Below are 14489 nucleotides of genomic sequence, written 5' to 3'. Positions count from 1 at the left end.
TGAATATGCAGCAGAATGGAGGCAGGATTCAAACTTCAGAATGTCAAGACAAAGGGACATTTCCTGCACACACACACGCCGATAACCAAACACACATGGGACGGCACGAAAATCCAATGTTTGGAATGATGTGATCATCGAGAGCCAAGTCGCTCCCCACCCCGAGCCCGAGAGGGGCCATGTAATCCCAATGCAGTCCCAGACGGGCTCCACAAGTGTAAATCTCTCCCTGTTAACCAGTTTGCTCTTCTAGGCACCCTAAGCATGTAAATAAGCATTGGTTAAACCCCTTCACTGCCAATATTGAAGTGCCCGCCCCTTGGGCAGTGCAGAAAAGGTTAACTCTGTCTCCACTGAGATAATCTGTGGTTCGGAAACAATGCACAAGACAAAAAAGGTTGGTTTGATCAGTTATGGAGGACCACGGAGATCCGAGCATCATATTAATATAGGTGAAAGCAACACGCTGTAAATAGCAAGAATGAACCTCCAGTAAGGTGTTATACTAAATGGAAAGAGAAGCCGTACATCCTATTGCAGGAGTGGTAAACTCCAGAGCCACCAACAGGTCAGGTCTTAAGGAGAGCCCTGCTTCAGCACAGGTGGCTCAGTCCTTGACTGAGCCACCTGTGCTCTCCTTAAAACCAGACCTGTTGGTGGTTCTGGAGGACTGGAGTTGGCCACTCCTGTCCTATTGATTCAATGGTGGCACGACCTTGGAGATCTGCAGTATAATTACCCTGCGTTTCAGCGCTAGCCAACAGTAAAGAGGTTTAATGTCATTTTCTCATCTAAGCTACAGGGGCTTTACACTTTTTCCATTTCCACAGGATACTGCTCAGGTTTATGAAAGCCATTGGATTCAATTAAATATAATTAAAGCCGGAGAGCAGAATAGCTCTTTAGGCATCGGAAGGGGAATGGCAGGTCACAAAAAAAGGCAACACCAGAAACGGCGCGGAAGGTGAGAACATATCATACAACGCGCATGTTAAAGAGCCCAATGTGAGCGCACATTTTAATGTTTTTATTGGTATAAAATTGTATTTTACAGATATAACAGGGTATGTCCCATTATACCTTTCTTTCCTCACATAGTATACCTGCTATGCAAGTCCTGTTGAGTTCCAGGCAGTAGCGGGTTAATCTATGGGCCAGTGACCCCCCTTCTGCTTCCCTTGAAAGCCAAGGAAGAGATGTGGTGACTCATGGCCTGTGTACAGCTCTTGGAGGTAGGGACAGTCCATGAGCCCGCCCCTTCCAGAGCTTTCCTAGGAGGAGCACTAAAGTTAGATCAGTCTGATTCTGGTCCCCAAGGAGAAAGGGAGGCTGTCAGTCTTCCCCCATCGGGGGAAAGCAGGCCCACTCTAGGCCGGACGGCCTAGAGACCACCAAAACCAGAGCCCCACACTATCGGTGCAGCAACATCTAGAGGTCCTGGGATCTCAGAGATACTATGCTGCCATGAAGAGCTGCTGCAGCAAGCACCCCAATAAATCCGGTACAAATATACCTCTGTCTGGTGTCAGTTCCTGGGCAGGAGAGGTAAGGAGTGCAGTGATGGGGGCTGACACCCACACACCCTAGGTTCCATCACAGCTGGAGGCACTGAAACACCAAGGAAGAATGACAACGAGATTCACCCAAGCCTGTCCTGTTCCTGTCTCATTACCAACTAGCAGACCACTCAGTACTCCTGCAGCCTACAGGTATAGCACCACACACCTGGTAACGCCTATCTCCTTAGCACTGGTCCCTATGTGAGATTGGGGGGTGAGGGGGGGTAACCGTGTTACACATACTACACCATAGTTTGCTCCTATTCCTTTCCCTGAGGACCATCATCATATCCACCTACTGACTATTCAAGCCCCACAGAAGTTATTCCCAGCTCCAATCAGAGAGAGAAAGTGTCTCCGATATGTGTTATTGAGTTGGGGGAATGTGAGCATCTGTTTCCCTCTACATCAGCCTACATATCACCAGTTCAGTCTTTACATATTGCACTATACAGTGTGTGTATCTTCTCTCTTTCTAATGTGGACCCGCTCTCCCCTTCACACCAGGGACAACACAAGGAGCGCCGGCTCACCAGCTAGCGCTGCAGAAAAAACACAATGGATCCGGATATAAGCCAAAATATTTTTAAAGTTCAGGCAACAACCCCCCTGAAGTAGGTGCATCTACTTCAAGCCCCTCTTATTCCTACCGTGTGCGACTGAGCCAGTCCCAGAAGTGAGACGGACTATCTCACAGGGGACGGAGTTAACCTTTTCTACGCTGCCCAACACAGAGCATCTACCAATGTTCCTTTGACAAGGCGCCTCTATTCAATATGCTGGGAAGCCCCTTGCCCAATGCTGGGGGAGATAACAGCTCCTATCAGATGAATAGGACCGCAGTGTTTTCTCCTGCACAGGAAAGCAGCATCACAGCATATTGAATACGAGCCTAAGAAAACATATCCATCCTGTGACTCGTGTGTCATTCGTATCAACAAAGCCAGGTCGCGCGCACCTATCCGGCCTCCGAGCACCAGCTTACAGTAAGAGGATTGTCAATAGGGACAGATGTGTTATTACAAGGTTGCAAACTCTGTCTCCGTCATACATATGTGTAACCGTAATCCTCCACACTGAAATGGTATAAGGCAGGGGTTCTCAACTCCACTCCTGAAGACTCGCCAACAGGTCAGGTTTAAGGATACCCCAGCTTCAGCACAGGTGGCTCAATCATTCCCAGCTTCAGCACAGATGGCTCAAACAGTGGCTCAGTCGATTGAGCCACCTGTGCTGAAACTGGGATACCCTGAAAACCTGACCTATGGGGGGGGGGGGGATATCTTGAGGACTGGAGAACCCCTGATATAAGGAACTCCGATAAACGTTTCTTACGTTTGACTTGGCCACAAGCAGGTGGTTAAAGTGTACCCAACGCCACACAAAGCCTGGGGACGTCAGGCTGGGGATCTAGCTCGCAGGCAGCGCAGGTCACTTTATTCTAACATCTATAGCTTTTAATATGCAGTAGATCTCTTGAAAAGATTTAGCGCATTGAAATAGCCCTCGGTGAATGAATTGTTGTTCCGTCAGCCAGTGAAAGGGTAAACGAAAGCGCGACGAACCCTAAAAACAGCATCACCCCAGCTTATAAATAAGGAGAAATCGGGACGGCCCTGGGAATGGATGAGCAGAGGGTCAATATAAACACAATGCATAAAGAGATGTAATGCTGCACACCATATAAAGAGACAATGATATACTTGCAGTTACCGGTGCTCCTGGATCAGGGGATACCTGTCTAAGAAAGATCCAAAAACTATATGGAAAAAATAATCATTTGTGATCCCGGTCACTACGGAATTTTCAAAAAGAATTTGTTCGATCAGCAAACACTTTTTTTTTGTTTGCCGATTGAATAAATTCTTTTTGGAAATTTCGTAGTGTCCGGGATCATCTATTTGTTCAATATAAACACAGACATGTTTTCCTAGGCTCATTAAATAGCATTAAACCAAGATTCATTTGTCAGAACTAAGCACCAGCTAATACCATTTCATGGCAACAACTTCCTTCCTTCCTTCCCCAGAACATGTGAAGTCGGAGATCGCAAGCCGAGTCAGGATAGAGTTTCACAGACCGGTGAATAAACAGCAGCCCACACAAAATTCATTTATAAAGCAAGGTAAAGTATTACCTGCTGCAGCGTCCAGCCACAAACGTACGTCCACAGGTTTTATCCAGAGACATTTCCTGCGGTGAACATGGACAAGTGCTTTGTGCTCATTAGTTACCTTTAATACCCTAAAAAAAAATGCATTTATTGAACACATCGTGAGATACAAACAAACAATCACATCTGAACGACATCTCAAGCAAAAAAACAACCCTTTCTCAAGCTTGAAACGCCGCTCAGATTTTATTATTTGGATCTCATGGAGGTGTTAAATAAATGTATCTTTATATTTTACCAACTCTGGAGTGTCGTGGACATTTTCTATTTTTTATATTGTTTTGATCTGGAGAGGTGAACACGGATCGTCCAGCGAGCGCCCAATGCTACAGATGTCTCTATTCATCTTCAGGAGTGATACATACATCTTTCTAAACACTGGCTTAGCCACAATCTTGTAAAGGTTATGGCTCAAATTTGCCAAGAGGCGCCAAGTCATAAGACACCTTCCTGCCCCAGAAGACAATTTATGGCCTATGCCAGTGGCACCAGGAGAGGTGTCTTGGCTGAGCACCGCTTCCTAAAGATGCCCCTATATGCTGTAAGAACAGGAAAGTCCCTAACCACTCTTTGAAAAAGTCCATAGCCTGGACGAAACATGTTAGAGTGGTTGCCTGATGTTTGCTGCTAGCGATCAATAAAGTTTTTTTAGACATCCATGCGTTGGCTGCTGAAGTTGCTGTGAACCACGGACCATCCTACCCCCTTCTTACATGGGTAAAAGCTTTCACTTTATTGCACACACACAGCACATGCACAACAACCCCTATATAATATACAGTGAAGCCGCCTTCTCCGTTAAAATGGGGTGTACAATCTTCTCCGGTGCGGGGAAGACTGCTTCACTGCATATTGAAAAGGGACCAACACGTTTATATCAACAAAAGGTGGATGAAATCAGTAGGAAGTGGATCCAGTGTCTGGACAGCAAGTGACTTGCCCAAGGTCACAAGGACCGGATACCTGGAATTGAATCACCCTTAAAACTCAGTGTCAATCAGTGTCTTTACTCATTCATCTGCTCCTTCAGCCCTAATAGGCTAATAAGACTGGAGGTTCCTTATACAAGGACTGTAATGTCTGAAAGTGTAAAGTACTTTGCAATACTTGGGAACAGTCAGTTCTAGGATGAATCATACAAACCAGGGTTTAAATATGTATAGCCTGGGCCCCCCCTCGGGTCTCCCCCGTTGGTCCCGCTTACCTCCGCTGAGGCACGGGGAAGCGTTGCGGCAGTCAGAGAGGCAACCGATTCACTGGAGGCTCCTGGTGGCTCCCGTTGCAGGGCACCGCCATGTTGCTCATGCGAGTTTGCGCATACGCAGGACCGGCAGGATCAAGGCGGCCATTACAAAGAGGCGCGCGTGCGAATTGGAGAAGACTAGTGGCAGCCACTAGGGAAAAGTGCTCCGCGGAGACAACAGCCCCCAGAAGGTACTGGGGCTGCAGGTCAGGTGCCGCAGAACAGCCAATAGAGCTGCAGGATTCCCGAGGTTGGTGGAGAGATACATTTGGCACGCTTGAGGGACCATGCCAGTCGGAGCTTGGACACGGTAGGGTGAGGGTGTATGTGCATGATGTCTGTGGCCCCTGCACTAGGCCAGAGACCCCAAAAGGCCCTGACTCCCCTGTAAGCTTGTGGCTGCTACAGGGACAGGCCCTTAGACAGGGACACTGCCCTATTAGCCGATTAGTGTCCGAGACACAGAAGAGGATGCCACGCAGCAGTTGTGGCCTGTGGTCTGGGCCAGACCACCACCGCAAGACCTAGAGACTATCTTCACGGTGGGACCCTCCAGCTGGATACCACCCCACGTGGAGGCGGACTCATCGCTGACGGCGTGGAACCAGGCGGACCCCTGTCTTCTGTTGGCACTACCAGGTATTGGAGCACCCGGCAGGTATTCCACCATCTACAAAGTGCACCAACTACAACACTGTGGGCAGCGCTGTCACACACTTCAGGGTGGGTTGGCTACTGTGGACACCAGGTTGGGTAGGTGCCCAGGGCACCTCGGGCATTGGGGGACACCCTAACCGGGGTGTGGACTAAATGGATGGACAGTGGTATATAGGTGTGTGGGTAAGGCCGTGAGAGTCCTAGGCATGCGCATTGTGGTATCATTTGCATGCCAGTAAACCTGTTATTACACACTCTGTGTGTATTTATTACATTGGGTCCTGTGAAGGGGTTATCCGGCGCTGCCAGGGTCCCTCACAGGTGGAGGCGCCGTCACCAGACGATCCAGGTACACCCCAGGCTCCCAGCAGCGGAGGTTCAGGCCTCCTGTGAGCCACGGGTAAAGCACCACATACTTAGTAGCTGCCATATCTCCCAGGGGCTGGGGGAAAACAGCGCTACATATGTATCTGGGAAAAACCTATTAAATACGTTACCGCCATTCATTCCGTAGCACCGTGCTGTGCAGCTGCATCCAGGATGTAACGCAGTGTTCCAGCAACATACATTTGTGTCTGGCAATGCACTGGAAGTGCTGGGCATGTGGGTGGTAGTTACACTGTGTCATGTTGAAAGAAAAGCTCATTTCACTCACACCATATGGTTTCCTGGCTCGGATTCACACTGTAGTATGTGTGGACCGAATATGATGACAATGTTTATTTGTAATGTAGCAACACCAGCTTTTCACATAGTTAACCTAGTGTTAAGGACGTATTATGACTGTCAAAGGTGACATCTGGTTAATCCCAGGTTGGGGTGACAAATGCTGCCGGCATTAAAGCAGTAAATCAACATTATTTGTTCCAGACGCACCGCACCCTTAATGTTGTTGATCCCATGTCATTACCCAGAATCCCTGGCTGCTGCAGAAGCACTTTATGCGGTGTTGTTATGGGGTACAGAGCTGCCTACAGGGAGGAGAGCCAGAACTGTTCTGGGCCTGGCTGTTCCAGGGGGGGGGCAGACCATTGGTACCAAGGACCCCAGTAGCCTCCCCGCCTGTTCAACAACCTGGTGCCCAGTTCAGCATTAATACTTGGGCACCGTACAAGCTTTTAGCGACCCCGATAGGTTCAGTGTGCTCATAAGGGTTCATCATTGTTGTACTCTGTGTGGTGTCAGGTACCTGACTAGCTTGACATTGTAAGGCCAGTGACCCACCTCACACTGATGAGACCCAAAAAGGTCAAAACAGCTGTCTGAATAGGTTCGCTGGCTATGTACTTCTTCGGGCTTTGATGTACAGTAAAAGCTGCGAGTAACAGCAGGCGTACATTTAAGAGGGATCCACGTTACAGAGTATCATTTACATATCATTACCCAGAATCCCTGGCTGCAGAGGAACCACTATATGCAACGTTGTTATGGGGGACCTGCCCGAGACCTGTGAATGTGCTAATAAGTGTTCCGTCCATCATCCGAGAACGAAAGATTATCTACGAGTAGAGAATTGCAATATTATTTTAAATATGTAAAAAAGTAGGATACATAGTTTTTATTAACTATGCTTAAAAGTGAACTGTCAGTGTGGACACATTAAGCGGTTTGAAAAATTGTAATAAAAATGAATCGGCGCAGATAGTCAGCAGGCCATCCAGGGGCCCTACGCAGGCTTGACTTGGCCTACAACTTGGAGAACCATGGTCTGAAGACAAGTTCCAGAAATCCAGTTAGTAATGCCAACAGACAGAGCGGCCACTGAAAGTAAGCGGTTCCTTAAACCAAAATCGATACTTCGTCTGGACCTGGGATCTCTGGGTTTAAGACCGGGGTCAGTCACACTCCGAGGACTAGAACATTACTAGGAGAGGTCACCAGGACTTTTGGTTGGGCAACTCCAACCAGCGACCATCTTGTTTTTTTATCTTTATGAACAGGCAGACAAATTATGATTGGAACCTAACCTAGAGGCTCTCAGCGCTGCAGGAACCACAGCTCCGCTCCAGAGACCCCACGGTTTCCATACTGCACTATAGGTTTCCAGTACTATCCTCTCGCGTCTGTGAGAAACAAGCTTGTTTAAAAAGTCAACAAGAAAATCCTAGACAGCAAAAATGTTTCTTCGTTAGACCAGGTTTGCAGTAGCTCTGATCTAAATCGGAATACCCCCTCACTGTCACAGGACACAGCTACACATTGTAATCACAGTAAAAGAAAAACAATTCTTTTATTAATTACCCTTTGCATGAGGGGGGCAGATTCTATCTCCCCTCCCCCTCCTGTAAATCATATTCCCTCAGGCTACAGCAAGTGATCCTTTTACATGCAAACACGAAAAAGTTTTATTTATCACTAGCTGAGAGACCCGGCGTTGCCCGGGATGTAAATGCGTAATAGGTAGTATTATTTATAAATCGTGGAACAATAGGTGACTGTTTGTTGTAAAGGTTGGATAATAATATTGAAAAGAAAGATGGAAGAAAATGTAATACGATGTTGTATAAAAATGGTTTATTGTAACCACACCACAGTACACTGTATATTTTGGTGCCATAAGTGATGTAAAAATCTGAGTCGTGTGTCCTGCTAGGGTGTGAGGCGGCGGGTGGCGCGTGGGTTGTGAGTGCTGTGTGCGAGTGGGGGTCCTGCTAGGGTGTGAGGCGGCGGGTGGTGCGTGGGTTGTGAGTGCTGTCTGTGAGTGGGGGTCCAGATAGGGTGTGAGGCGGCGGGTGGCGCGTGGGTTGTGAGTGCTGTCTGTGAGTGGGGGTCCTGCAAGGGTGTGAGGCGGCGGCTGGCGCGTGGGTTGTGAGTGCTGTCTGTGAGTGGGGGGTCCTGCTAGGGTGTGAGGCGGTGGGTCAGTGATGTCGGTGCGTAGGGGCGGGAGGCAGCAGGTGTGTGTGGCGGCAGGTATGTGTCGAGTGTGGCGGGTGTCTGTTGAGTGCGTGCAGCGGCTGTGAGGCGGTGGGTGAAAGGCAGAGGCGGCCGGAGTAAGGGCGGGTGAAAGGCAGAGGCGGGGTGGGGAGGCGGTAAGGCGGGCATGAAGGCGAAGGGCGGCGGGAAGGGGAGGAGGGGGCAAGGGGTGGAGGAGGGGGGCAAGGGGTGGAGGAGGGGGGCAAGGGGTGTAGGAGGGGGGAAGGGTTAGAGGAGGGGGGGAAGGGTTAGAGGAGGGGGGGGAAGGGTTAGAGGAGGGGGTGGAAGTGTGGGAGGGGGTGGGAGGGGAAAGGGGAAAAAGAGGTGGAGGGGGGGGGAAGAGGAGCGGGGGGGGGTGGAAAGGGGAGCGGAGGGGGGGGTGGAAAGGGGAGCGGAGGGGGGGTGAAGGGGAGCGGAGGAGGGGTGAAGGGGAGCGGGGGGGGGAAGGGGAGCGGAGGGGGGGAAGGGGAGCGGGGGGGGAAGGGGAGCGGGGGGGGGGGAAGGGGAGCGGGGGGGGGGGAAGGGGAGCGGGGGGGAGGGGAGAAGTGGTGGGAAGGGGGAGAAGGGGGGAGGTGGTGGGAAGGGGGGAGGTGGTGGGAAGGAGGAGGAGGGGGAAGGTGGTGGAAAGGGAGAGAAGGGGGGAGGTGGTGGGAAGGGGAAGGTGGTGGGAAGGGGGAGGAGGGGGGAGGTGGTGGGAAGGGGGGGAGGTGGTGGGAAGGGGGGGAGGGTGGAGGTGGTGGGAAGGGGGGGAGGTGGTGGGAAGGGGGGGAGGTGGTGGGAAGGGGGGGAGGTGGTGGAAAGGGGGGGGAGGTGGTGGGAAGGGGGGGAGGTGGTGGGAAGGGGGGGGAGGTGGGAAGGGGGAGGCGGAGGGAAGGCGGGGGGTGGGAGGCGGTGGGAAGGCGGGGGGTGGGAGGAGGTGGGAAGGCGGGGGGTGGGAGGCGGTGGGATGGCGGGGGGTGGGAGGCGGTGGGAAGGGGGGTGGGAGGCGGTGGGAAGGGGGGTGGGAGGCGGTGGGAAGGGGGGGGAGGTGGTGGGAAGGGGGGGGGAGACGGTGGGAAGGGGGGGGAGGCGGTGGGAAGGGGGGGTGGGAGGCGGTGGGAAGGGGGGGGAGGCGGTGTGAAGGGGGGGAGGCGGTGGGAAGGGGGGGGGAGGTGGTGGGAAGGGGGGGGGAGACGGTGGGAAGGGGGGGGGAGGCGGTGGGAAGGGGGGGTGGGAAGGGGGGGTGGGAGGCGGTGGGAAGGGGGGGGAGGCGGTGTGAAGGGGGGGAGGCGGTGGGAAGGGGGGGGAGGCGGTGGGAAGGGGTGGGGGGAGGCGGTAGGAAGGGGTGGGGGGAGGCGGTGGGAAGGGGTGGGGGGAGGCGGTGGGAAGGGGGGGAAGGGGGGAGGCGGTGGGAAGGGGGGGGAGGCGGTGGGAAGGTGGAGGGGAGGCGGTGGGAAGGGGGGGAGGCGGTGTGAAGGGGGGGGGGAGGCGGTGGGAAGGGGGGGTGGAGGGGAGGTGAAGGTGGGGGGGTGGAGGGGGGGGTGGAGGGGAGGTGAAGGGGGGTGGAGGGGAGGTGAAGGGGGGGTGGAGGGGAGGTGAAGGGGGGGTGGAGGGGCGGTGAAGGGGCGGTGAAGGGGGGGGGAGTGGAAGGGAGGTGAAGGGGGGGTGGAGGGGAGGTGAAGGGGGGGGGGTGGAGGGGAGGTGGTGAAGGGGGGGTGGAGGGGGGGAGGTGAAGGGGGTGGAAGGGAGAAGTGGAGTGAGGGGAGGTGAAAGGGGGTGAGGGGAGGTGATGGGACGGGAGGTGATGGGGGGGTGAGGTGTGGGTGAGGGGAGGTGAAGGCCGCTCACTCACCCGTCCGGCAGGTCCCACGTGGATCTGAGGCGGGAGGCAGCGTGTTGTGGCCGCTCTCCCGCTGTGTCCCGGGCGCTCGCTCGCTCCCCCGCTGACTGTAGCGGCGCCGGGGGGGGGGGGGGGGGTATCGGGGAGACACTGACACTGGAGGGGAGGGGGGGTGGAGGGGAGGTGAAGGGGGGGTGGAGGGGAGGTGAAGGCCGCTCACTCACCCATCCGGCAGGTCCCACGTGGATCTGAGGCGGGAGGCAGCGTGTTGTGGCCGCTCCCCCGCTGTGTCCCGGGCGCCACCATCTTGGGCACTCAGCGCCGCGAGGCAGCCTGCCTGGCCACTGGCTGTTCCCCCGCCGGGGAGGGGGGGGCATGTATATGTGTGGGGGGGGGGGGGAGAGGGGGGGTCTCGCACGGCCGCTGACACTGGGTGGGGGGGGGGGGCGCTGAAGGACTAATAATAGTGTGTGTGTGTGTGTCCCGCTGACTGTAGCGGCGCCGGGGGAGGGGGGGGGGGTCGGTGTGAAAGCGCGGGAGACACGGGGAGAGGAGGAGGTGCGCGCGGGTGCTGCTAACACTGTGAGCCCCGTGTGTGTGTGTGTGTGTGTGTGTGTCCCTGTGTGTGTGTGTCCCTGTGTGTGTGTGTGTCCCTGTGTGTCCTTTGGCCCGTCACTCCGCCTCAGGCCAATGAGAGGTGTGCGGGGGCGGGCCAAGGGACCAATGAGATTTCCCCTAGGGACACCGGACATCCAGCCAGGCAGCAGGCATGCATGCATGCAGGCAAACATACAGTGCTTTCACTAATATAGTATAAGATCAAGCGCCAACACCTTTTTGGGGCCGAATTAGCATTTTCTCAGGCTCCACAGGCAGCAAAAAGGAGCCAATTTGACGTATTCCAATACCCTGTGGTCTCGAATATGTAAACAGCCTACTTTCAAACGTTATGGCATTTTGAGAAAACCACTGTGGCCGTGCTCCATGTCTCAGCCCGGAAGCTGATGCAGGGCAGTGCTAACGAGAGCAGACTGCGTTCTGTGCCTGTAATGTAATCCAACATTAAAAATCACACAGCCGGCACTTTTCTTTTGCAGACTGGCTGAAAGAGGAGTGTATGCGTGGGCAATTCAGCTGGGGGGGCGGGTTTGCTTGCCTTCCTCTGGATCTAGATACTGGAAATACAAATATAGGAGAAGTATCCTTCGTCTAAATGTTACATAGGTTGAATCGATGGACATCTGTCTTTTTTTTTTTTCCAACCTCATCTACCATGTTACTATTAAGAGTAGTTTAGCAGTGTTTTGTTGGCGTGTAAAGCAGTTGAGAAAAAAAGTGAAGACTGTGAAAACATTCATTCTAAGGCTGAGGCCCCAATACCTCCGCTGCACGCGCGCCCGCGAGACTGGCGGCGCGTGCAGCTGATTCCCCGGTCTGCAGGGAGCTGCAGACCAAAAGACCGGGGGGGGGGGGGGTGGCGAGGGAGTGACGGGGGCGCGGCCATAACGTCACCCAGCAGGTTCGCCCTCATTGGCTGAACCGCCAGGGGGCGTGGCTTAGCGCTCCGTAGCGAGTCCTGCTCTCAAGTCTATTGAGAGCAGGAGAAACTCGCGCCATAGCGCTGCTGCCCCCCCCTCGCAGCGGGCCCGGCGCCATTGAGCGGAGGGCTCTCGTCCATGCAGCGGGCGCTGCAGTAGCCAGCGGGGACCAGCCCTAAGGCCCTTACTTGAAGGTGCAGTACATTCCACGTTGAATGCACACTTGTTTCCTCATGGATGGAGCTTAACTGCGTTAATTGGAGCTCCCGGGACACCCTGTCTCTCGAAATACATACAGTACCAGGGAAGGTGGCACGGGTAATGTCTGTAATTTGAATGTATAACCTCTGTTCATTTAATGTAGGGGTGGCCAGCTCCAGTCCTCACGGGCCACCAACAGGTCAGGATTTAAGGATTATCCCTGCTTCAGCACTCTTTGACTGGGCCACCTGGACTGAAGCAGGGATATCCTTAACACCGGACTTGTTGGTGGCCCTTGAGGACTAGAGTTGGCCACCCCTGAGTTAATGCAACAATGTATTGTCACCATAACCCTATGCCCAGGACATACATGAAAACGACAAGTAACTCTCAATGTATTACTTCCTGGTTAAACATTTTCTAAATAAATAAATTGCTGGTTGCCAATATCCCCAGTGCCACACAGGTCAATAGGAAGCAGCGACTGATAACGTATCAGCGACGGGATTTAAAAACCTCCATTTTGTTTCCCCTGGAGGAGAGGAACCGGCAGCACCTTAACCAGGAAGTATCTTGGAAACCAGATGGTTTCCCCAGAGTTGGCTTACAAAGGGGGATTTAAATGCTCGTCCAATAGGAAACAGGAGCCGATGATGTGGCTTCCTACTGGGCCGAGATTTAGCAGCCATGCAGGTCTCCACTGCAGGGAAATTTTAATCAGGTAACCCCAGAAATGTCACACTTCTTCCCCATGAGACCAAAAAAAAATAAATACAAATGTATTTGGGAGATGGCTGCTTTAAAAGTTTAACTTTTCCTTTAATGGCTTCCAGCTACAATTAACAGTTTCTTGTGGCTCCCTGAAATTAATTTGCATCAGTTACTTATTGTAACAACCACCAGGTCAGGTTTTGGGCAACCAACAGGTCAGGTTTTCAGGATATCATTGCTTCAGCACAGGTGGCTCACTCAACGTCCAGAAAACCGGACCCGTTGGCCACTCCTGGTGGAACCTTTTCATTGCCCGGCTGGAATCTCTGACAGCGAGGGGTGCCGTGTTTTAAATACCATGCAGCAGACAGAGGCAGCCTTGGGCTCACAATGCAATCAGGTTAATTGGATTAGTACGAGAACACTGCACTTTCATAAAGCTTACTGCGGGCGCTAGGACTCTTACCTTCGTGTACGGTTTGAGGCATCTGCTGGCCCACAACACATGAAAAACTTCCAATGTGGTTTCAACACCTTGACGCCCCTGCGAGCTCTAAAGGTGGGCATTGCACAGAACTACCTTTCACCTGAAGCATCGGCATTTACTGCCTGCTGAACAGATTTGAATTAAAGACCCACCCCTTCGACAAAACGTTCGCTCATTTCATTGGCAAAGAAATAACTTCATATGAGATCACATATGCAAGTTGGAGCATTTTCATCCGTCTGCATCTACCTGAGCTGGAGGGCAACTGGCAGGTAATCTTGTTTAACCCCTATGCTGCCGGTTATGGTGCAACTCCCTGCAGAGAGCTGTAGTTACGACTTCATTCAGCACCAAAAAGAGATATTTACTATTGGACATTTGCCTTCTACACTCACGGCAACTGTTTATTTACAATCATATAGGCGATGGAGGATATCCAAGGATGCAAACGCCAGAGATAGTATAGTGAGAGTAATGAAGTGTGGTGTGGTATAGATTGTGTAGCAGGTTATTGGAGAAGTGTACACTTGTTGTAGATTGCGATACACTTTAAAAATAGCCTCTTTTGCCCAAAGCGAATTTATGGTAGTGATATGGTTAAGGGCACAAAACAAAATTGGAAAATTGAGAGTATTTTGAAACATTTCATATTTCTTAAGTGACAAAATGCTGCAGATGTTTTTATAATCTCTTGTTTCTACGGGCAGATTGTTAAACCACCCTTACGGTCTGTGTTAATTATAACATGTACAGACAGTCCTCGTTTTACAACGCTTCGCTTTACAACGAATGGCTTATCCAACGCTGTGCAATGCATACCTATGTTCATTTTTACAACGCCAAAACGGCTTATCCAACGCTCTTACGACGCTTTGCAACGTTGTGTATATGTATAGATATACACACATTTCACATAAACAACGTTGCAAAGCGCCGTAAGAGCGTATATATATATATAATATTATACTATATAATATTATTTTAAACATATATATATATATATATATATATAAATACAGTATATACACTATATAATTTATGCGTGTGCTGCATATCTTATAGCCTGCATAAAATATTTGGTGTATTTTAGTGTTAAAAATGCCTTCAGGAACGGAACCTTTCATTTAAACAGTGTTCCTATGGGAATGTGTTTCGCTTTACAACGCCATTTTGAGTAACACATTGGGG

General features: G+C 51.9%; 1 protein-coding gene across 2 annotated transcripts in view; it reads right to left on the bottom strand.

The window, feature by feature from the left end:
* Positions 1-14489, bottom strand: part of GPSM1 (G protein signaling modulator 1) — a 150822-nt gene that overhangs the window by 120293 nt on the left and 16040 nt on the right. The window contains exon 1 of one of the 2 annotated variants that reach the window (XM_075578863.1): positions 13281-13423. The exons of the other annotated variant lie outside the window; for it this stretch is intronic. Within the exon in view, the coding sequence (XP_075434978.1) occupies positions 13281-13381 (101 nt within the window). The 5' untranslated portion in view covers positions 13382-13423. Of the gene's footprint in view, positions 1-13280; positions 13424-14489 lie in introns of those variants that run through there. 2 annotated transcript variants of the gene reach the window in all.

This window comes from Ascaphus truei, chromosome 21 (genome assembly GCF_040206685.1).
Source record: "Ascaphus truei isolate aAscTru1 chromosome 21, aAscTru1.hap1, whole genome shotgun sequence".
In the NCBI taxonomy this organism is placed as follows: Eukaryota; Metazoa; Chordata; class Amphibia; order Anura; family Ascaphidae; genus Ascaphus; species Ascaphus truei.
This window is presented reverse-complemented; position numbering and strand designations above follow the sequence as displayed.